The sequence below is a fragment of the Chlorocebus sabaeus genome, chromosome 14 (genome assembly GCF_047675955.1).
Source record: "Chlorocebus sabaeus isolate Y175 chromosome 14, mChlSab1.0.hap1, whole genome shotgun sequence".
NCBI classification, from domain to species: domain Eukaryota; kingdom Metazoa; phylum Chordata; class Mammalia; order Primates; family Cercopithecidae; genus Chlorocebus; species Chlorocebus sabaeus.
In genome coordinates this window covers 75604971-75630096 of record NC_132917.1, presented here as the reverse complement: position 1 = coordinate 75630096, position 25126 = coordinate 75604971, and the positions used below count along the sequence as shown (strand labels likewise).

At 37.9% G+C, this 25126-nt stretch overlaps 1 protein-coding gene across 9 annotated transcripts in view; it reads left to right on the top strand.

Annotated features, from left to right (window-relative positions):
* The first annotated feature begins 9910 nt into the window (after positions 1–9910).
* GCFC2 (GC-rich sequence DNA-binding factor 2) overlaps positions 9911–25126 on the top strand; it is a 48502-nt gene continuing 33286 nt past the window's right edge. For 2 of the 9 annotated variants that reach the window (XM_007970080.3, XM_038007166.2), the window contains exons 1-5: positions 10217–10601; positions 14475–14603; positions 18370–18594; positions 19503–19600; positions 24464–24579. In XM_007970080.3, coding sequence (XP_007968271.1) covers positions 10307–10601; positions 14475–14603; positions 18370–18594; positions 19503–19600; positions 24464–24579 — 863 coding nt within the window. In that variant the 5' untranslated portion in view covers positions 10217–10306. Of the gene's footprint in view, positions 10602–14474; positions 14604–18369; positions 18595–19502; positions 19601–24463; positions 24580–25126 lie in introns of all 9 variants that reach the window. The other 7 variants (XM_007970078.3, XM_007970077.3, XM_073023117.1 and 4 more) reach the window with 6 other exon arrangements.

Below are 25126 nucleotides of genomic sequence, written 5' to 3'. Positions count from 1 at the left end.
TGAACAGGCAATTCAGAAAAGAACTCCAGATAGCCTACTATGTACACTATATATACATATGTATTTATGTACATATATGTGTTTTCATATACACATATACAGTATGTATACTGTATATATTTATGTATATGTGTATTCATATATATGTAATGAAAAAGGGTTTTATCCTCATTAGTAATCAAGGAAATTCATATTCAAAGAATAAGGACATACACCCAGATGGCTAAAACAAAGAAAACTGAAAATACCAAGTGTTAGCAAGTATTAGGAGCCATGGGCTAATACACTGCTGATGAGAATGTAAATTTAGGCAGTTACTACTTTGGAAACTGATATTTTCCAGTGAAGTTGAAGATATGCATGCCTTATGACGCAATAATTCCATTCTTAGGTTTATACCCAACTGAATTGTGTACACATGACCCGAAGAGACACTTGTTTCCCAAGTGTTTTAATAACATTTTGTAATATAACAAAAAAAAATCAAAATAACCAAATGTCAGCCGGGCACAGTGGCTCACACCTGTAATCCCAGCTCTTTGGAAGGCTGAGGCTGGTGAATCTCCTGAGGTCAGTAGTTTGAGACCAGCCTGACCAATATGGTGAAACTCCATCTCTACTAAAAATATGAAAATTAGCCAGGCGTGGTGGCATACACCTAATCCCAGCTATTCAGGATGCTGAGACAGGAGAATCGCTTGAACCCTGGGAGGCGGAGGTTGCAGTGAGCTGAGATCGTGCCACTGCACTCCAGCCTGGGTGACAGAGCAAGACTCTGTCTGGAAAAAAAAAAAAATAACCAAATGTCAACAGTATTAGGATAGATAAGCTGTGGCATATCCATACAATGGACTATTACACAGCAATAATAATAGACTACAGTTACACAGAAGAACAATGTGGAATTATAATACAAACATATATTAAGCCAAAATAAAAAGCCAAGCACAAAACAATAGAGATGGTATGATTTCAAAAGTTCAAAAACGGACAAAACTACATCATAGTGTTTGAGTATGTGTGCTTGCAGTAAAACCATATTTTTAAAAAAGCAAGGAAGTGATTACTGTAAAAGTCAGAACAATGATTACTTCTGGGGACACGGAGGGTAAAATGATTGAAAAGGGGAACAAAAGAGATTGCTGGGATGCTGGCAATCTTCTATTTCTTAACTTCGTTGGTGGCTGTGGAGGGATTTGCTTTAGGAGGGATTTGCTTTATGGTAAGTTCTTGAACTGTACATTTTTGTTTTGTGCATTTTTCTGTATGTGTGTTATGTTTCATATTGAGTGAAAGGTTTTTCGTTCAATGCCTCGAATGAGAAACCCTAGTGAAGGCATTGAAAAGAAGCTTGGATTTGTTAGAAAGCTGACTGGTTGGACTAGAAGGAAAACTCTAGAATTCTTCCTAGATCTCAAAGGCGAGGGATTTAAAATGAAGAAAAGCACTCATAACCCTCTAAATTGACCTTCTTTGACATTGTTTCCTCTTAATGCCTATAAATTGCCATGTATATTGACCCTAACTTGATCTCCATTCCATGAATAGCTTGTGGTGGGTTAGCACAGTATGATTTATTTCACATGACTCCTTTCACCTTGACCTCCTTACAAGACCTAACTGAAAATCACCCATGCCATCTTAGTTATTGTGAGTAGTGCAGCAGTGAACACTGGAGTGTGATTATCTTTTAGAAGTCCTGATTTCAATTCTGTTGAATAAATACCCAGAAATGAGACTGCTGGATCACATGGTAGTTCTACTTTTAACTTTTTGAGGAATCTTCATATTGTTTTCCATAGGAGCAGTACTGTTTTGTCAATTGAAGGATGAATGGATAAAGGAAATGTGTTGTATAGAGAGGAGGGAATATTATTCATCCTTAAAAAATAAAGAAATTCTGCAATATGCAACAACATGAATTAACCTTGAGGACATTATGCTAAGTGAAATAAGCCACCAAGAAAGAAAAACACGGTGTGAGTCCACTTATATGAGGTATCTAAAATATTCAGACTCATAAAATCAGAGAGTAGAATTGTGGTTTCTAGGGGCTGGGGAAAGAGGAAAATGACAAATCACGAATCAACTGGTATAAAGTATCAATTGTACAAGATAAATAAGTTCTACCGACCTGCTGTACAACATTGTCCTTATGGTTGGCAATATTGTATCTTACACTTGAAAATGTGTTAAGAGGATAGACCTCACATTAAGTGTGCTTACCACAATAAAATACATTTTTTAAAAAATCGCCCAGCCCAGGCCCAAAAACTCTGTAAATACCCTGCCTTATTCTTTCATGTTCAGATACTTATACGATTCTGTCAAGGTGGTGTTCTTTCTTACTGTAGTTAATCTTATAAACTTGACTTTGCTTGACCAATAGGTTTTTCTGGTGGTCCTTGGGGTATCTGACAGTTAATCAATAGATTAGTTCAGGCACATAAAAGTGACAGCTCAAAGACATCTATTCATTTTGAAAAGTAGGATCTAAAATTGAGAAAATTCTCAATACTTGGGATTACAGGATATCATTAAGTATTTCCAATAAACCAGATTCTAGGGCTAATGTGGTTCCTCACACCTGACCTTTAGAACAGGATCCCATGTGTTTTGTGACCTTCTGGTCCCAGTGCAGGGCTCCTGTCATAGCAAGTGCTTAAAAAAATAGACGCTGAAGAAGTGAAAGCACAATTAGTTTCATATTTGTATCAATGTGTTTCCATAGTAATTTTTTAATTTAAAAAATGACTTATAAACATGACTTCCCAAAATTTTATCCTTTAAGAAAGTTTTAAAGAGCCTGGCTTAAAATGAAAATATATCCATTGCTCAGCTCTATAATAAGCAAGGAGGCAATTTCCATGAGATTATTTGATACAATCCTTTTATAAGGAGGACATTTCTCACTAGAGGGAGCTCAGAATACACCATTAAATGGCAAGACAAGCTAAATAAAATGTCACTTCACTTTAGGGAGAAAAAAGTCTGTTTGGATAAATATGACATTGATTTCCAGAAGTTGGAAATGTTTTATATGCCAATTTTTCCCATTATTAACCTCTGCAATTCTAAACGACATAAAAGGGGAATAATATAAACTCTCATAATGATCAGCCAATTAATTAATAAGCTAATATTATAAATAAGTACAGTGTAGGGCAAATAAAAAGATATGGCATTATCTCTACCTGCTTGATGAAGGGTGGTAGTGAAAATCCTAGTATTCATGAAAACAAGAAATTATATAAGGCAGTGGTAAATATGGGTATCTGGAAAAGCTGTTTGGAGAAATACAGTTTTGCTCTTTGCCCTTTTCCTGTGCCCACAGGTAACTCCCAGAGCATCTTCTCCTTTAAAGTTGCACCTTCTTGGGTACATTTGGGAAAAGGGGCTATCTCAAACCCACTCCTAAGCCAGCATGCTCAGTAACCTGCTTCTCTCCTATCATCCACTCCATCTCCTCTGACACCCTCAGCTCAGAATCGTGGAGCCACCAGCTCTTCCTCATCCACCATCTGACCTCAGCTGCCAACTCCTTCAATCTCAACAGCAATGTTAAGACTGTATTTGGAGGCTGGGTGCAGTGGCTCACGCCTATAATCCCAGCACTTTGGGAGGCCAAGGCAGGCGGATCACCTGAGGTCAGCAGTTTGAGACCATCCTGGCCAACATGGTGAAACCCTGTCTCTACTGAAAATACAAAAATTAGCTGGGTGTGATGGCGGACACCTGTAATCCCAAGCTACTCAGGAGGCTGAGGCAGGAGAATCGTTTGAACCTAGGAGGCGGAGGTGACAGTGAGCTGAGATTGAGCCACTGCACCCCAGCCTGGGTGACAGAGCGAGACTCCGTCTCAAAAAAAAAAAAAAAAAAAAAAAAAAAAAAAAAAAAAAAAAAAAAAAAGATTGTATTTGGAGCAAAGTTTTACTAAATCTTTGGACGAAAACTTCACTGTATCTTAAGAGCACTTCATCCCATTCTCCCTTGTAACTGGGAACTTCTCACTGACCCTCATTTCTCTCAGATTCCAGAACTACAACAGTCCCCTACCCTCCACCTCAGATTCTGAAGTTTTTCTCCACCCTTTGAAATTCTTCACACTTCTCTTTATCCTAGGCTAGAGTTCCAAAATCTACCATGCAGGTATATCCCAAATATTATATAGTATATATACTAAAAAGCTATTCCTGTTTTATCTGAAATTCAAATTTTACCAGGTATTCTATATTTTTTCTCAATCTGGCAACTATCCCTCAGAGTCATCTCGCTGCTTTCCCTGGGGACATAGGAGAGAACTCAGGATTCCTCCCTCTTTATTAAACAAGTTATCTTTATTTCATCCTCTCCCACCCAGGCAATACCCAGAGAAAATCACTTTTCTCACTTCTTTCCCTTAGAACAAATATTTGATTTCTGTTTTATATAGCAGAGTATTTTCTATCTCCGTCATATATTACCTATCTCTTAACATGTTTGCATTTAACAAGTTAGAGTGACTTGTTTTCCAGTTTTATTTTCGTGAGTGAACACAAATGTTTCAGAATTGCCTCATCCAACCATTTAGTTCATTGTGTTCATGTCAGATGTGCACTAAACACTACACTAGGTACAGGATATCAAAATGCGTAAAAGAAGGGCTCTGTCTGGGGAGGCAGTGTCTTTTAAAATGGTGAAGTAAACAACGAGTCCACATTAGCAGATGGCTCTGAACTCGGTTGAGAACAGTAAACTCTGCCTAGCGTTTACACGTTTTGGTTTAACATAGTTTGTGAGTCAGTGACTTTTGAAGGGAAAGGGCCTTCTAGAACACCAACACCACACTTAGACTGTCCTTAAGTAAACTGCTCCCTTTTAAACAACACTGGGAGTGAATTCTGTCCTGCTGACCACCTTTCCAATTGCAACAAGCAGCTAAAATGATTTTGGAAGCTGGCAGATAACCCTTTTTGAGGAGGTGCAGGTAGAGATCCCCTTATGGTGAATAACTTCTACAATTAACCTTACTCACTGTGAATAGATTCTTAGTTTTCCTTTCGGGGGGCTGTTTAGGTTTCTAAATTTTGAGATATCTAACGTTTACATGCTGTTACAATCTGATATGAAGTTCATCAATGATTAAGTTATTTGGGCAATTTTTTAAGACTTCTTGAGGGTGATTAATACTTCTTAGCATCTGCTCTAGGACCTTGCTATTTAGAGTGATCCTCAGACAAGCATCCTTGCCTTCACCTGGGAGCTTGCTAGAAATGAAGACTCTTGATTCCTACACAGAGCAGCTCAATCGGTATCCATATGTCCAAACTATTTCCACGTACTTTGAAGAACATTAGATTTTATGAGCACTAGTCAAGGGCTTAGCATGGTGCCCATGCTAGTAGGTGTATAATAAATGCTGATTGAATTGTACAGTATATTAATGTGTTTCCTTAAGAGTGCATAATGGAACACTCAATTTCTCTTCAATTACAGTCATGATCATCTTCCTCATTCTCCTGTTTCAAAATGCTAGTCTTAGCCAGGCATGGGGGTACATGCATGTAGTCCCCGATCCTCAGGAGGCTAAGGTGGGAGGATCACTGAGCCCAGTAGGTCAAGGTCGTAGTGAGCCGTATTCGCACCATCGCACTGGGTGGCAGAGCGAGACTCTGTCCATAAAATAAAATAAACTAAAAATTATACTCTCCTGTTTGGTTTAGCACTAACTGCAGATGTATAGTGTAATTTGGAAAGATGTCCTCCTCTGCTAAAGGAGAATAGAACAGTATCCATGGCAGAACTTGGGAATTCTGCATGGAAAGATGGCATCTGAAAAGCACTGGACCGAATAGAACCCACTTCTCCATCCCCAATCTTCAAAGTTTGTTCTAACTACAAGGAGCACTTGGTCCATGATAGGAAGCTGTTCTTTCAGATACCACGAGTATCTCTATTCTCCAGAAATATCCTTTTCACGCCATTTGCCAATTTTCTAAAACAAAAAAATCAAGTAGCTCTCTAACTTTACCTGGATTTAAAAAGAGAAGCCTCTCTTTATAATAAGACATTAATAAATTGTGACTAACTGATAATACTGTATCATATAATTTCCCAAATTTACATCAATGAGTTTCAGTTTATTGAGAAAAGTCAAGAAAAAAGAAAAAGCCAAGAAAAAAGAAAAGCCAAGAAAAAAGAATTCTGGGGCAAGATCAATCAGAGAAACTTTGCTTCTTCTCTATTCCTTTGATGAAATATAGTCAGTGATATGATGGTAAATGTTTAATGACTGGATATCTGGGAGAAACACCCAGACTTCTCAGGTCTCCCAATTTATATGGTATAAGTACTCCCATTATGACTGATTTCAAGCTGCAAATATGACACCACTAAACATGGAGTTGGTAACAGGTGTGCAGTAGCTCAACATTATATAGTACTTCTACCATACAGATACAATAGACATAAACCTCAATGGCACAGATAACAGTAAGAGTTAGTAGTAAAAGGAAGTGTTGAGTTTTGAGGATTTATTACCTTTATTCATAATATCCTTTAAGTAGTAAATTTATACAATTTAATGTTTAATAATGACTGCGTTAACTGGCTCCTACAATTTCTGAACATTTTGCAACCAGCCGTCCAGAGTCCACAGGAGCTGACTCCAGCTCACCACTGAAGAGTATTTCACAGCTCAGACATTCCTGAGGAAAGGCTCTAATTGGTCTACCATGGTTCTGATATCTCTTTTGACCCTGTTAGCCATGTCCCAGGAGGTGAATGTAGCTACAGAAACCTAATAGAAGAGAAATTTCTGGAAGAAAATTGGCTTATTGGTGGAGTATACCCCCCAAAACATACTACAATGCCCATTTTATCTATGACTCTATCTAAATTAAGTTTAGCCTAAAGCTGCTTCCTTATATATTCTAAGTCTTCCAACCAATTATTAAAATACTATTCCTATGAGATGGCCCAAGCAAGAAATGTTTTTGAGCAACTGGAGCGTCCATAGTCAGTATAAAGAAGATTGAGTTGGTAATGGTCATCTGTGATAGTGGTTTCATACCTTTGTGAATGCATGCTCTTTTAGGGATTTTTTAAAAAGTTATTATCTCAGCACTTTTTTAGGTGGATATCTCTAAGTTTTGACATTTGCAAAGAATGTAATTTCTGGTGTACTGTACATGTTGGGACTTACTTTTATAAAAATTATATTACTCATTTAAATTGAACCTATTTAATACTCAGTATCTCATTTCATAAATGTACAAACCATTTGCATCATTGCTTTTTCTCCTTGAATTCATATTTCTATTCCCTACAAAATTTTACCTACTGAAATATAGTTTATACTTGAAAGTCTTTCATTGATCAAATTATAGAAATCAGCTTATACTTGAAAGTTCTTCATTAATCAATCTATGTTTTTCCATAAAAATGTATATGTAATGTATAATTATGTATGTTCTGGATTTAGTTATCTTTACAATTATTAATAAGAAATTAGCTCTGCTGGAAGTCAAGACCATACTGCAGCTCTAAGAAGTATTTTGAAGTGATTGCTACTTTATACTAATGACATCCAAACTCCACTTCCTTCCTCTGTTCCTCCTACTTCTTTAACAGGATTACTGAGGTACTTAATTGTTAAACTATCTAATTTCTTGACATTATATAATACAAATCTGGCCCTGCTTCCCTTAGCTCTCCTTAAAATCTAGCACAAGCCCAAATCTTAGAAGAAACTCCATTCAACTCCCTCTTACCAATACACCATAGTTTCCTTGGTCTGTGCTTTCCTCTGCTGGGGCAAGCTAAATAAACCTAACTTTGTTTGACTTGGTATTCTCCTGGTAGACTTTAACTGGTGGTTTCAACAATAATATACACTTAATGCAATATAAATACGTCAAATTTTTTTAAGCAAAGATAATATTTGTTGAAAATGCATGTCTTGGCTGGGTGCGGTGGCTCACGTCTGTAATCCCAGCAGTTTGGGAAGCTGAGGTGGGCAGATAATTTGGGGCCAGGAGTTCAAGACCAGCCTGGCCAACATGGTGAAACCCCATATCTACTAAAAAATCTACAAACAATTAGTTGGGCGTGGTGGTGCATGCCTGTAATCTCTGCTACTTGGGAGGCTGACAGAAGAATCGCTTGAACTGGGAGGCAGAGGTTGCAGTGAGCAGACATCATGTCACTACACTCCAGCCTGGGCAACAGAGCAAGACTGTCAAAAAAGAAAGAAACATGAGAGAGAGAGAGAGGGGAAGAAAAGAAGGAAAGAAAGAGAAAGAAAGAAAATACATCTCTTAATGACAAATATAGCTCCTCCCATATTAGTTCATGCATCCATAGATATTACTGCTAGAACAGTTATTATTGTCAATTATGCTGTTATATTTTAATTTTATATTATGTAAGCGCTGAGAAAACTCTACCTACGAAAAAGTGTCTTTTCAATATCAGTCATTTTTCAGAATTCCTGAATTGTATGCAAAAATCACATTAATTCATCATCAAAAATTAGTTTGAATGGTCAACTGACCATTGGATTTGGTCTTCCAATTTTGTTGAAAGCAAAACATTGGAAACTGCCTGGTTTGCAAGAGGATTGTAATGAAAACATTAGTTATTTGTCATCTAGACAACAAAATGTCGGATGCTGCAGAGATTTTTACACATGGCATGTACTTTAGTATATTCAGGAGGGACACAGAATTATGCCTCTCCTTTGGAAGAAGAAAAGAACACTATATTTGTCAAGGCAGCATGAATACAGCGGTTCTCAGTCAAACCAGTTTTAGCAAGAATGCATATGGAAGCTGTTAAGTTTAGCCTAAAGCTACCTCCTTATATATTCTAAGTTCAGCCTAAAGGTTTTTCCCTACCTAGTGAACTAGAACCTAATTGGATGTGTAAATAGACTGCAACCTACTCTTGTGCCAAACACCGAGTTTTAGCAAATCAAAGCTGGCCAACTGTTCAAATCATGTTCAAATAAGGCAAACGCTAAGCTGTAACCAATCTGGCTGTTTCTGTACTTCACTTCTGCTAAAAGATAAACTTCAGCTGAATTAAATTTAAAGGAGTTTAATTGAGCAATGAAAGATTCATGAATTGGGCAGCCTCCAGAATCACAGCAGATTCAGAGATACTCCAGGGATGCCTAGTAGTCAGAACAAATCTGTAGACCAAAAAACAAAAAAAAAGGGAGGTGTGTGGAATTCATGTACAGAAATGGAAAGTGAGGTACAGAAACAGCTGGATTGGTTACAAGTTGGCGTTTGCCTCATTTGAACACAGTTTGAACACTCAGCAGTGTATCAGTGGTTTAAGTATGGCTGCTGGGATTGGGCAAGACTGACCTAGTTAACCTAATTTAGGTTTTCAATCTTGTCTACCTATTGTGAAAGGAAAATTGGGGGGTCCCCAAATTACTAAGCTAAAGGAAAAAGTAAAACTGGGAACTGCTCAGGGCAAAACCTGCCACTCAATCTATTCAAAGTCATCCCTCTGCTCACTGAGATAGATGCATATTCTGATTGTCTTCTTTGGAAAGGTTTATCAGAAACTCAAAATAATGCAATTATTTGTCTCTCACCTTCCTGTGACCTGCAAGCCCCCTCCCTGCTTAAGTTGTCCCCACCTTTCTGGACGGAACCAATGTACATCTTACATATATTGATTGATGTCTCATGTCTCCCTAAAATGTATAAACCGAAGCTGTGCCCCAATTACTCTGGTCACATGTCATCAGGACTTCCTGAGGCTTCCTGTCCTGTTGCCTGAGAGTAGTCGTTTGATTTTTGCTAGTCTGTATGCATTGTTTATGTACAGACTTTACTGTTTTTCTCTCAGAGGCATCTCCTCCTACCCCGAGCCTCACACTACTGGGGTTTCGTTTGTTTTACATCTTGGTTGGAGGGGGCTCTTTCTCCGGAAAATAAAAGACAACGGATCTGGCTCCAGTCCAGGACGGAGAGCATAAAGCCTAATTCACAAGGAGAGCACGTGAGTTCTGCTCTCCGTGGGACTCAGCCCAGAGAGGCCGTGGAAATCTCTAGATGTCAGTCCACGCAACCTAAACTGGCAAAAGGAACGCTTTGCCTCTCCAGACCCAGACGCCAGAACAGAATTCGGCCAACCACAGCCAAGAAGGCAAAGCACGCAGGCGCAGAGAAGCGGGTAGTAGAAGGCTGGCGGACGGGCGCGCGCACTTGGCGACCAGGAGAGGCGGGAGCGCGCGCTGGGGGCGGGCACTGAAGCTCTGGCTTGGGGTTCACCAGGTCATAGGGCTCCGGGCCCTTCGGCCTCGGCCATGGCTCACAGGCCGAAAAGGACTTTTCGGCAGCGCGCTGCCGATTCCAGCGACAGCGATGGCGCCGAGGAGTCGCCTGCTGAGCCTGGGGTGCCGAGAGAAGTTGCGGCCCCAGGTTCTGCGGAGGAAGGGCCGCCCTCTGGAGGAGGCCGCGCGCGGGTGGCAGGACGGCCTCACCGGGTTCGGGGCCCTCGTGGCCGGGGCCGGGTCTGGGCGAGCTCCCGGCGCGCCAAGGAAGCGGCTCCCCGCGCGGACGAAGGCTCGGGTGTCCAGGGTGACGCGGGGAAGAAAGGAGGTGACGGCACAGGGCGGGAAGGGGCCGCGGGGTCTCTGGATCCTTCTCTGGGGGTTCTGTAACTTGCTGCCGATCATCAGCCTTGCTAAGTCCAAGTCCTGAAGGTAGTGAGCGAGAAAACAGCTCGAGCACTCGCCCGCTGACTGCATCTAGCTTTTGGACTCCTTGGGGGAGATAAAACAATCCTGTACAGTTGGGAGGCTCTTCGTTTTCACCATCAGATGACTCCACCAGTTATAACTAACACAAAGTTTATGAAGAACCTAAATTGTCACAACAGAATTCAATAATTTCAAATACTATTAAGTAGGCAGAAGTTATATGTACCTTTTAGACACTTGCCCAACTTACCTTTCTTGAAAACATTTAGCCAGAATAATACAAGAATCTAGGTTTTGGAACATTCCCCTTTGCTTGTTTTCTTTTTTCACCAGTTATTTGCAACAACTATAAAAAATAATATATACAACACAAAGAAGCATGATAGAGATTCATGTCACTGTAGATGGTACCAGTAGGGGTGTTAAATATAGTGTCATTTTGAAGTACCTTTGAGTTCTTAAATACAGATGTAAGGCAGCATAAAGTTGTTTACATAAAATGTGCTGCTCTGAGTTTGAATTGTAGCTTAATGAGGAATACGGCTTTTGGTTAGTCTTGAGATCCAAAATCTTCTTACTATTTTTTATTCTCATTAAAGTGATTTTTATTAATTTATTGAGAAGTAAAAATTGTATATGCTTGTGGCATACAACATGATGTTTGAAATGTGTCTACAGTGACTAAATGGAGCTAATTAACATTTGCATTACCTTAGGTACTTACTTTTTTTGTGATAAGAACACTTAATATCTACTCTCAGTAATTTTCAAGTATGCAATGCATTGTTATTAACTTTAGTCACCGTGTTGTAAAATAGAATTCGTCTTGTCTAATTAAAATGTTGTGCCCTTTGACCAGTATCTCCCCAACCACACTCAATCCCAGTCCCTGCTAACCACTACTCGACTCTCTGCTTCTGTGACTTCTGATTTCCACTTTTTTAGATTACACATGCGAGGTCATGTGGTGTTTGTCTCTCTCTGCCTGTCTTATTTCAGGTAACATAATGCCCTCCAGGTTTGTGATCTTCGTGATTTCTTGGTCTTTCTTGTGACCTTCTGTTTGTCTAAAGTTTCATGACCTTTTATATTTGTTTTCTGATGAAACTTTGTAGATGAACGTTGAAGTAAGGAGTTGCTTTTTCTCTTGCCTTCTAGAATAGTGTTTCTCAAACTTTTTGGGATTTGGACCTCCTTTAGACTGTTAGAAATGATTAAGGATTCCAAAGAGCTTTTGCTTCAGTAGGTTATACCTATCAGTATTTACCATACTAAAAATAAAATTTATTAATTCACTTAAAAAATCTATTACATGTAAGGATAAGTAAGATTTTTGTGAAAAATATTGCACAAAAAAAGGAAGAGTAGCATTGTTTTCAATTTGCAGATCTCTTTAATGTCTGGCAAAATATTAATAGAAGACAGCTGAATTCTCATAGCTGTTTCTGCTTTTAATCTGTTGTGCTCTTTTGGTTTGGTTGAAGTATTTGAAGAAAATACAGCCTCTGACAGATACATGGTTAAGACGAGTACTTAATAACCTTTTTAGATCATTGAGAGTGTTATGCTTTAGTATAACAAAGCTCAACAAGTAATAAACTAACCCTTCTTAAAAGTTAGTTGTGGGGAGGGTGCAGTGGCTCACGTCTGTAAGCCCAGCACTTTGGGAGGCCGAGGCAGGCATATCAAGAGATCAGGAGTTCGAGCCCAGCCTGGCCAACATGGCAAAACCCCATCTCTACTAAAAATACAAAAATTAGCTGGGCATGGTGGTGGGTGCCTGTAATCCCAGCTACTCGGGAGGCTGAGGCAGGAGAATCGCTTGAACCCAGGAGGCTGAGGTTGCAGTGAGCTGAGATTATGCCACTGCACTCTAGCCTGGGTGACAGAGTGAGACTCTATCTCAAAAAAAAAAAAAAAAGTTGCCAAATGGAATCTTAAACCATATGATTAAATTAAATTTGGGGTGTTCTTACATTAAAACTCTGTTCTGTTTTATACTTTGGATCTTTTACTCATGAACGATTGGTAACATCTTGCATTATTTGGAAAGTATTCTTTAGATGAGTTTGCAGGTCTTACAAATGTTGGAGCATTTTATTGTACAATACCAAAAAAAATCAGTTAGTATTACCACTAATTAATCAGTCTAAGCATTGGAAAGCCGTTAGGTTCACAGTAGAGAATATACGTTTTCCAAAATCTCAGTTTTCACTTGAAATCTCTCATTTTGGAAGTGATAGTCAAAACTGGGCTCAAGTTTGAGAAAGTGTTTGTCAGATAGCCATGTCTGAATAACCAGTTTGTTAGTCATTCAGGTAAAATGGTGATGCTTCTTAAAAACAATGTCTAGTTCAGCTTGCAACTCAGTCACACAAATGCTTTTCCTTAAGGCAGCCATTGCATTTCAAGATGCAGCAAAAGTGTCTTATGAATACTTTGATTTTGTCACAAAGAATATTAAACGTGTGTACTCAAGGGTCAAAATTTAATAAAATAACAATTTTTTAATTACTTCATTAAGAGCAACTGGCTTTTTTCTGCCAATGTGAGGTAGTGAAAAATACCATAACTGCTGCTACAAATTGATTCATTCATGCTAAGGATCTAGCAGTTTTACCCACCACTGCCTTTACTTCATTATATAGATGTCAACATGGTAAAAAGAACAAATAACATGTTATTATTGTGATGAAAGTAGTTTTGATTTCATAGACTCTGAAAGAGTCTCAAGGACCTCCAGGGATTGATAAACTGTGCTTTGAGACCCACTGCTTTGGTGTTAATCCACTTTGGAAACAGGTATGGGTTGTCATAAATGGCAATATCTAAGAAAGATGTGAGCTGCAGCTATTTTTTTTAAGTGTTTTAAGTTTTGATTTTACTCCAGCCTTTTTTGAACTGTATGTAGGTCTTTTAACTAAGGTAGAAAATTAAAAGTAATGAGTACTGTGTAATCTTATGTTTTAAGGTTACTCATAAAGATTGCAAATTTATTGTGGATTAACAAACCCTTTCTTGTCAGTAATGTCAAGAATTCTTTTATTTTGTTCATTTAATTTTCACAACACCCCTGTGGGTTTTATCTTGGTGTTATCTTTGTTTAACAGATTAATTGAATTTAACAGACTATTTGACTTTCCAAATCATGCATTGAAAAGATAGACCCATGGTTTAGTTTTGACCAAAGTGCTCGTTACAGTATTTCTTGCCACCAGCCACTGAAATATGGCAAACTATAAAGAGAGCCTAAATTCTGAAGTTGGATGGGATTAGATTGAAAGCCCGGCTTCTCCATTTCCTGAGTTGGTGTTCTCTATCCTCCCAATCCTTAGTGAACTCATCAGAAATAGTATTTACTTTATAGAATTATAAGTATTAAATAAGTCATGTAAAACAGGTTTCAATGTGCCTAGTACATAGTATACATTAAATATTTTTCTTTTCTACTTACTCACAATCATTACTTTTCTAAATATTACTTCAGTTTTGTCTCTTTTTTTTCTCTAATGCCTCCTTCCCTCTTCTCATTGCATCCTTTTGGAAATATATTATTAGATGCCTAGTTAATACAAATAGGGTCTTTGTACACTTAGTAGATCATTCAGTTGCTTAAGAAAGACAGAAAGTTGAAGGAAGAACAATATGTCTACTTTAATATGTGAAGTAGGATTAAAACACCATATTATACATATGCCATGTGTTGTTCAGAATTTCAATTATTAATTACATTATTTTGACTCTTTGTTATATTTTTTTAATGTCCTGTTAGAATCCAGAGTCCTTGATGTGTCCACAGATGAAGAGGATGAAATACATCTCTCCTCAGAAAGTAAGGATGATCAGGGTTTGTCTTCTGACAGCTCTAGCTCTCTTGGAGAAAAAGAACTTTCATCAACAGGTTAGTAATTTGTATGATTTTGGTTAAGAATTTTATTTTTAATACAGTGTTTTTGATATAGTTATTAATAACATATTAAAAACTCTGGTGACATATGGGGCAAGTAGGTCATTAAGGATGATTGTCAGAGTGCCAAAATTGACTGCTTATTTTTATTACATTTTAACATGCACAGGTCAGACAGCTTATAAGTAGCAGGGCTAGGATTCAAACCCAGCCTGTTCTAGAGCCTGTATTCTTCTTAACCACTGTGCTATGCTGGGTGATTGATACTGATACCTAAAGGATGGTAAGAATTTCTCAGGGAGGATGTTTCAGGTATAGGATGTAGCATATCTGAAACTCTAGGGAAGGTATGTAATATGTGCAGGAAGCTAAACATAGCTCTGTTTGGCTGAAAGTATTTGGGAGTTTAAGGAAAAGAAGAACACAGGAAGGACAAGTTGGAGTCAGATGATATAGGGCTTAGGGAACCACTGAAAATTCGATACAGGTGACATGAATGTTTTTGTGTCTTAGAAAGATCAGTCTAGTTCAGGGGTGGCAAATCTGGCCCACTACCTATTTTTGTAAACAAGGTTTTAGTAAAACACAATCACAGTCTTTCTGCTACTTATTATTTGTGTGTGCTTTTGCACTGCAGTAGCAAAGTTGAGAAGTTTCGTCAAAGACCCTATGGCCCACAGAGTCAAAAATATTTATCTGGCGTCTTACAGAGGTTTATAACTTGTTTTGTGCTGTGGAGTCCTTTTTCAGTCTAGAGAAGCCTAAGATCCCTTCTGAGAAAATAAAGTAAAATATATAGCTTTGTAAAGGAAACACATTTTAGTGAAATAAAATTATTAAAATATATTTTATAACGCTTGTAATATAGTAATAAGTGCTTCTTTATTAGCCTATTAAATAACAACAACCAGTAGCTCTGTAACCTTGTAATTTTGTTTCTTCTGCATGTACACAAGGTACAGAAATACTAAGTGATTAAGCTAATATGAAGAACTGAAATCTAGTAAACGGTTAAAGCCTTGTCTAGATTCTAGATACAGTGCTATTCAGTAGAATATTTTGTGGTTTGGAAAAATTTTCTGTCTTCACTGTCCATATGGTAGCCACTGGTCACAAGTGGCTATTGAGCTCTTGAAATGTGGCTATAGTGAGACTGAGAAATTGAATTTTTAGTTGTATTTGAATAGTCACATGGGGCTAGTGGCTACTGTACCAAACAATGCTACTGTAAAAGATGGTGGATTAGACCAGGTGTGATGGCTCACATCTGTAATCCCAGCACTTTGGGAGGCCTAGGCGGCTGGATCACGTGAGGTCGGGAGTTCGAGACCAGCCTGGCCAAAGTGGCGAAACCCTGTCTCTACTAAAAATATAAAAATTAGCCGGGCATCGTAGCACGCACCTGTAATTCAAGGGGCTCAGGCAAAAGAATTGCTTGAACCTGGGAGGCAGAGGTTGCAGTGAGCAGAGATCACGCCAGTGCACTCCAGCCCAGGTGACAGAGCAAGCTCCATCTCAAAAACAAACAAAAGAAGATGGTGGATTAAACAGCATAAGGCAGTGGTTGTGAAGTGTTGGCAGCACTGCCCCCACCTAAGGAGAGAGGGCAGCGTTTGAAAATGTATGGGATTATTTAAATGATTACAGTGGTTGAGTTGTTGCTGGCACGTAGTGCCCTACAGGCAAGGATTGATAAGTGTCTTACAGGAGTGCAGAACAGTTCAGCAGGGTGAATTGCCCCTCTCCCACTGATTAAAAATTGAAAACTTGTCCTGTGAGGAACACCTGAAAGTTCAAAGGACTTACTGGCTGGAGAAGAAAAGATGGAGGAATATGTTCCTTTTAAGGGCTGGCATGTGGAAGGAAAGCATTTATTTGTGTTTGGAAGGAATATCTGCCTCGAAATAGTCCCTCTAGCAGAGGCTGCTTGTTATTAATAGAAGATGATAATTTACCTCTCAGCCCTAGATGATTGTATATCAGATAGGATGATGTATGTGAAGAATTATTCATAAGTTATAAATTTGTAAAAACATGATGTGTTTATTATTGAACAATATGCTAACATTATTGATTCATCCCTTGTCTGCTCAGCATCTGCTGTGTGAGAACCCTTGAACTAGGTATTGAATATGCAGAAACAGGACAGATGCAATACTCTTCTCTTCCTTGAACTTTTACTTCTTTATTTTCACTTGAGCGGTTACCTTTATGTAGCACTAATATCTTACTACTGTGTCCCATTGCTTGTAACTTACTAATTAAACCCTACCAAGTCATCTGCAGGAAAATCACTTCCAAAATAAGAATTTCTGTGTCTATATTCATACACTTGAGTATTTGAACCTAACTGTCTTGTCTTAACCCTGCCTGCACATTAAAATCCTCTAGGGAGCTATAAAAACATACTTTGCTCAGCTCTGCCTCAGATCAACATCTTAATTGCTGGTATAGAGGCCTGGGTATGTCAAGCTTCTCAGGTGACTGTGATGTGTAGCCAGGGTTGAGAACTGGTACTATAACCTGCTGTGATGGTTTTGAATCTTAAATGCTTTGGAAGGAGGAAGAGACACCTGACCTTCATCATGTCCCTGACAGTAGTCTATAAGTAAATACTAATCTATAAAAAAGCAAATAACCTGATTTTATATTACTTGTTTTTGATGAATATTTATTGACTTCTATTGATTACTTTATTGCTTCATGATTTACTCAAGGACTTTTAATTTTCCCTAGGGCTGATGTCAAGCATATTGGTCTGTGATATATCTCTTTTTGTTTGTTTGTATCTAACATTGGAGCTTTTGCGCATCTCCAAGTACATGACATTTTTCTGTTTATTTCTCAAAGAATTTGGGTCAACTTTTGGGAAAGTTTAGAAAATTTCACTTGAGCCTCAGTAGCTTGGCATCTTTTTAGTAGTTTGAAATGCTTAAAATGGTGAAAATTTCTCTTGCCATTTCTTCACTGTAGTATTGTTCTTAAGAAACCATTTTTTCCTGAATGAAGATAAATTTCACCTTAGATCATGCATGAAGAAACTTGTTTTAAATTGGAAGAGTTTATGCTAATGATGTTTATGCTGTACAATATGAAGAAAAAAATAAGGCTCTCTTAAGAGTTGTTGTCATTTAAAATTTTTCACCTGGTAAATGAACCTGATTATTTTCTTTACACTTCTTAACGTCTCATGTTTATTCACGTGCGGCTCACTATAGAACAGCAGAGGCTAATTTGGCTTTGCTCTGTTACTGTTTATAGTATGTTTCTGATTTCTTGTAAGTGTGGGTAGGAGGGAAGGAGGACATCGTAGTGTAGTATCTCTCTTACTTGATAAGTCAGACTGGTCTGTCATTGATCCTTCTAATTTCTGTAGCTCTCACTGATTGGGGAACACCACACTCAGCCCCCTCCACATCCCTGTGCTGACAGTCTCAGAGCTTCCAGAAATGAGAAATAGCCACCCCTCAACAAAGTGAGCAGTACCTGATGAGTAAGAGAGTTAAAAGATAAAATGAAGTGGTTTCTGTATATTTTCTGATACTTCTAGATTTGGTTGATTTTTCTAAATTGTATTTAATCTCTATTAAGTTTTCTTCCTTTGCTGATACAGACTTTGAGCCATTTATTAAAGTCACATTCATATATCAAAATAGCAAATGATTTAGGAAAATGGTGCTTTTTTCTTTTTCTTAAATGTGAGAAATATTTACTTACATTGGTCTTTGGTTTTTAGTGTCCTCCTCTTTGTTTCCTTCAGTTAAGATCCCAGATGCAGCTTTTATTCAGGCAGCCCGCAGAAAACGTGAATTGGCCAGAGCCCAAGATGACTATATTTCTTTGGATGTACAAAATACCTCTACCGTCTCTGGTATGAAGAGAGAGAGTGAAGATGACCCTGAGAGTGAACCTGATGACCATGAAAAGAGAATACCATTTACCCTAAAACCTCAAACATTTAGACAAAGGATGGCTGAGGAATCAAGTATGTGTATACCAATATATGAAGTTTAGGATATTTTTCATTAGAATATAATAATATGAGAAAATCTCCATAAAAATGTAATGTGCTGTCTCACATTGTACAGTGTTGATAACGGTTTTTAACATTGATTTGGTCCATGATATTATGACCTCTAAAAGATGTATCTGTATCAAAATGTTATTATCAAGGAGTATATGTAATAATGTTTATTAATATCTGACCCCCTCTTGATCTTTTTTAACAGGTTAAAAAAAATATGCAGTATCTTATTTTTAAAACATTGAAAACAATCGTCACCTTTATAAATGTATTTTTTCAACATGGAAGCATCTACAGAGATTTTCGATGTCATGTATTAAAATCTTCCCTGCTGTAATAAAAAATTTCATCTACCTACAATGCTAAGCCTTAAAGGACTGTTTTCACACTTCTCATTTATAATATATACATTTTACCAAGGTTTTTGTAACTTTTTTTTTTTTTGGAAAAAGACTCAGTTCCTTACAACTTCCTTTTAAATGTTTAGATTCTTAGGTAGTAATTGAGAGATGTTTGATAAGAAAAACCAAACATTTCATTCTTTCTCAGTTTTTTTACTGAGAAATATGTAGGGCTGTAGTGTTTTGAGTGGGAGAATATGGTAAGAGTGCAGGTTCTGGAGTCAGATCCCAGGATCCAACTTCCAGCTTCGTCATAGTCTTCAGACAGCTATTTAACCTCCCAATATCTGTGTTTCCTCACTTATGAATGAGGCCAATAATAGTGCCTTCTTCCCAGAATTATTGTGAAGAATAAATAACACGTAAAGTCGTGCTAAGCCTGTGTAGAATAAGCTCAAAAAATGTTGGCTGCTGCAATTAAAATGGAAAAATATTAAATGTTTACATGTGAACTTTTTTTCCCCCTAGTAAGTAGAAATGAAGAAACAAGTGAAGAAAGTCAGGAAGATGAAAAACAGGATATTTGGGAACGACAACAAATGAGAAAAGCAGTTAAAATCATAGAGGTAATCATTCTTTATACCATGTATAGTAGATTCCTGTGGCTGCTATAACAAATTACCACAAACTTGGTGACTCAAAAGAACAGACATTTATTTGTCACAGGGCGGAGTCCAGAATCTGAAGTCAAGGTGTTGGTAGCACCTTGCTTCCTCCAAAGGCCCTGGGGGGTTGTGGGGAGCAGATAATTCTTCCTTGCCTCTTCCAACTTCTGGTCATTCCAGGTATTTCTTGGCTTGTGACTACATAACTCCTGTCTCTGCCTCTGTCTTCACATGGCTTTTTCCATGTCTCTACTGTGTGTTTTTCTCATAGGGATACTTGTCATTGGATTTAGGGCCCACTCAGATAATCCAAGATCCTTCACTTAATTACAACCACAAAGACTCTTTTTCCAAATAAGGTCATATTTGCCCTTTCCAGGGATTAAGTCATGGATGTATCTTTTGGGAGGCCTCCATTCAACCCACTACGCTGTGCATATTATCTTATTTTTCCACTAGATTATAAATACCTTGAGGGTACTATTTTTTTAATAATTAATTTTATAATAATTGACAGTTTATATTGGACAGGTGCTTAAAAGTAAAGTTTAGGCCTCAAACTTTACTTTTAGACACCTGTTCTGTATAATATAAATATATCCAATTTTCTCTTTGGAAACTGTTTTTTTCACTTCACAATATAACAGACATCTCACTGCAATGGTATATCTACTTCTACTACATCTTAATGATTTCATAGCAATCTAGTGAATAGATGTATTATCATTTACATATTAAATCTCATTATGTGATTTCTCAGATAATTTTTTATTATAGTGAACCCTGTGGTAAATATTATACACAAATACATTATACCTATATTATGATACATAACTGTGTTACATTTCTGCATACACAAATATAGCTTTGTGTTTTATTTAATTTTTTAAAAGATGTAAACAAAGTAAATATCCAGTAATAGGCGTCTTCGTGCAATACAGTAGGGTGGGACACTATGAAGCGCTAAAAATTATATTAGAAACCAAAGCCCAAGAGGCTGAGTCAGGTGGATCACTTGAGTCCAGGAGTTCAAGATTAGCCTGGGCAACATGACAAAACCCTACTGCTACAAAAAGTACAAAAATTAGCCAGGCATGGTGGTACACACCTGTAGTCCTAGCTACTTGGGGGCTGAGGTGGGAGGACTGCTTGAGCCCAGGAGGTCAAAGCTGCGGTGAGCCAAGATTGCGCTACTGCACTTCAACCTGGGTGACAGAGTGAGACCCTGTCTCATTTAAGACTAAAAACAACAACAACACTAAAGCCCAGATTTGTCCAGGCATAGTGGCTCACACCTCTTATTCCGGCATTTTGGAAGGCCAAGGAGGGAGGATCACTTCAGCCCAGTAGTTTGAGACCAGCCTGAACAATACAGTGAGACCTGAGCTCTACTAAAAACAAATAAAACTAGCCAGGCCTGGTGGGGCGTTCCTGTAGTCCCAGCAACTTGGGAGGCTGAGCTGGGAGGATCACTTGAGCCCAGGAGTTCTGGGTGCAGTGAGCTATGATCGCACCACTGTACTCCAGCCTGGGCAACAGAGTGAGACCCTGTCACTAAAAATGAATGAATGAATGTAAAGTTTAAACAAGTAGTAAGCTTTGAAACCTAACAAATGTACTGTACTTGGGGTTAAAAGTCCTAGATTTGGGTTCTGGGTCTGCTGCTAGAATATAAGCTCTATGAGGTCAAGAATTGCAATCATAGTATACATCAGAGGTTCCCAAACTTTCTCATTCATGGAGCCGTTAGTGTCTTGGTAATTTTATCATGATACTCGTAAGCCAAAAGAAATACCAAACAGTTCTATTTATTAAGTGGTTCAAAGAATTTTATACAATTTATGTCCTAAGAACTAACCATTTGGAAAAAAATAATACAGATAATTTGAAGGCAAAACATTTTTATTTTATTTTTAAATAACCAAAATTCGTTACTAATGAGATATGTGTTCCTGTTAGGCATTGCATGACTTTTCAAACCTTGGAATCAGATTGGACACTGTCACTCTCATTTCCATGTTGATCTTCACACAATACTTGTTTTTATCATAGCGTCGTCCCAAAACCCAGCTCCACAAATATGACTTCATCAAAAGGAATGGAGCCCATTCTTTTTTTTTTTTTTTTTTTATGAGATAGTTTCGCCTTGTCACCCAGGCTGGAGTGCAGTGGCATGATCTTGGCTCACTGCAACCTCCACTTCCCAGGTTCAAGCAATTCTCGTGCCTCAGCCTCCTGAGTAGCTGGAACTATAGGTACACACCACCACGCCTGACTGATTTTTTTGTATTTTAGTAGAGATGGGATTTCATCATGTTGCCTAGGCTGGTCTCAAACTCCTGAGCTCAGGCAGTCTGCTCACCTCAACCTCCCAAAGTGCTAGGATTACAGGCATGAGCCACCATGTCTGGCCATATGGAACACATTCTAATGTAACTGTGAACTAAGAGCTAGTAGTCCAACAGATGTTGAGTATTACGGTTTTTCCCTAAAAAATTTAAAATGTCTCACTACACCCTTTTAAATTTGCTAGGATGCCTTTGCACACAGTTTGGGAACCACAATATGCATACAATTTTGAACTCTGATTTCCTTGCTTGACATACTATAAATTACCTTCTCTTGTTTGTACATTGTTATAATAACTGATTTTATTAGCTACATAATATTCACTGGAGTCACTGAATCATAATCTTCTTAACCACTCTTCATTTTGGACAATTTAGGTTCTTTGCAATCTAGTTTTTTTAATTAACAAATAAGAATCAGTGAATATTTAATTATTTTTCCTCCTCTTCTTTCTTTTGTTCAGATGTGTGTTTTTGAACTATTCCTTTGTAATAATTGCCAAGAACTGTATTACTAATCAAGAGATGAATGTTTTTATGGCACTTAGTGTATTTTTCTCTATTGCCTTCTAAAGAAAACTTAGCTCAATCTGTAATGTCACCAATATCATGGGAATATTTTACTATAATCTTGCCCTCTTCAGGTGCAAGTATAGTTGGTGAAAATGGAATCTCACACTTATTTGATTTGCATTTTTATTGCTAATGTGAGTACATTTACTGATTCCTTTATTGAAAAGCTACCATTTGCCACCATATTAGTTTCCTGTGCCTCCCGTAACAAATTACTGCAGACTTGGTGGCTTAAAACAATAGAAGTTTATTCTCTCTCAAATCTAGAGGCCAGAAGTCCAAAATCAAAATGTCAGTAGAGCATCCCCCTTTCCAGAAACTCTTAGAAGAGAATCCATTCCTTGACTCTTCTAGTTTCTGGTGGCTGTTGGCATGCCTTGGCTTGTGGCCTCATCTCTCTTTGTTCAGTCTTCACATCTGCTTCTTCTCTTGTGTCCCAAAATTCCCTGTCTCTTAGGATGGAACATGTAATTGTAATCAGGCTACATTGGGATAATCCAGGATATGCACCTCATCTCAAAGTCTTAATTACATCTTTTGCCATATAATGAACATGAACATGAATGTGAACATGTTTTCATGGGGTCACCATTAGCCTGCTACGGCCACTTACAACGTTGTACAACCTTTGCAGGAAGGAAGACAACTAAACAAAACAATTATAGTGAAATCCTACAGGTTCTGTGACAGAACTCTGTGCAGGCTCCTGAGGTGGCACAAAGGAGCAAGTGGGTGGTCAAGTTTTATAGGAGGGAAGGTTTGATAAAGCCTTTACGGAACTGATGATATTTGAATGGGTCATTGACTGCAAAATATCAAGAGTGTTTGGAAATTTTGTAGGTATGCGCAGAGCTGGATGGGAGGCTTGGTGAGAATTGAAATGACAAAAGATGATGCTTCATGGAAAATATAAAAAGAATAGCTAAGCCAGTGAAATTGGCTAAATGTCTGGTCAATTTTCTTCATGTGTCTTTGTGTAAAATAGAGGTTCTTCAGCATCTTTTGAACATTCCAAGCCTGGAGGAGCTGCAATTAGACAGGGGACGCTAATATGAAATATACCATTTTTATGAGATATATGTTAGCAGTGCATTTCTTTACAAGGAACAGAAAACCCAAATAAGAATTTCTTGGCCGGGCTTGTTGGCTCACGCCTGTAATCCCAGCACTTTGTGGGAGGCCGAGGCAGGCAGATCACGAGGTCAGGAGATCGAGACCATCCTGGCTAACATGGTGAAACCCTGTCTCTACTAGTAAAGTACAAAAAATTAGCCAAGCGTAGTGGTGGGCGCCTGTAGTCCCAGTCCCAGCTACTTGAGAGGCTGAGGCAGGAGAATGGCATGAACCTGGGAGGCGGAGCTTGCAGTGAGCTGAGATTGCGCCACTGCACTCCAGCCTGGGTGACAGAGCGAGACTCCGTCTCAAAAAAAAAAGAATGTCTTAAAGAAAAGTAAAAACTTTACCTACACATCCTCCAGCAGACTTCCATCTACTTTTCATTGACTAGAATAGAGTTGGAGTTAAATAGGTACTTCTATCACGGAAATAGGTGTTAGGTCAGCCAGACAGGTCTGTCTACTCCGCAAGTTAATATTCATGAAGGATTGTTGTTTCTTAAAAAACTGGGTGACTTTCTGAGAGTACATTAGACTATAACCAAAATTAGCTTCAAAACTAAACTTTTTTAAAAATGTAATTTTTAGAATTTGCTCCTTAAATATGAATTTAAACTTCTAAATTTTAAAACTGAATTTAAAAACATTTTATTGGGACCATGAAAAATTACAAAGACATGGAATGTTTTAGCTTGAAGAGACCTTGGATCATCCAGTCCCTTTTCATGCTGTTAATGTTTCGAAGGTAAATGAAATGGTTTTGTAAAAATCTATTTTTATTTTTTTAGGAAAGAGATATAGATCTTTCCCGTGGCAGTGGATCTTCAAAAGTGAAGAAATTTGATACCTCCATTTCATTTACACCAGTAAATTTAGAAATTATAAAGAAGCAATTAAATACTAGGTGAGCAATACTTATTTTGAAATTTACATTTGTCCTAGATATTTAATACTAGCGATATAGCACTGTATTCTTTTAGATTATTAAGTACTGATATTAAACAAACTTATAGGGGAAAAAAAGGATCTCCTGTGTTATCGTACTAACACAATTAATTTCATTTTTGTATACAGTAGTCCCCCCATATCTGCATTTTTGCCTTCTATGGTTTCAGTTATCAGTGGTGAAACCATAGTCCAAAAATATTGAATGGAAAATTCCGGAAATAAACAATTCATATGTTTTAAATTACATGCTGTTCTAAGTAGTGTGATGACATCTCGAGCTGCCCTGCTTCATCCTGCCCAGGATGAGAATCATCCTTTTGTCCAGCTTCTCTTTGCTCTGTAAGCCAGCAGCCTGTTAGTCACGTAGTAACCGTCTCAGTTATCAGATCAACTATTGCGGTATCACAGTGCTTGTGTTCAGGTAACCCTTATTTTATTTAATAATGGCCCCAGAGTGCAGGTGTACTGTATGTAATATATAAATTAAACTTTATCATAGTTAC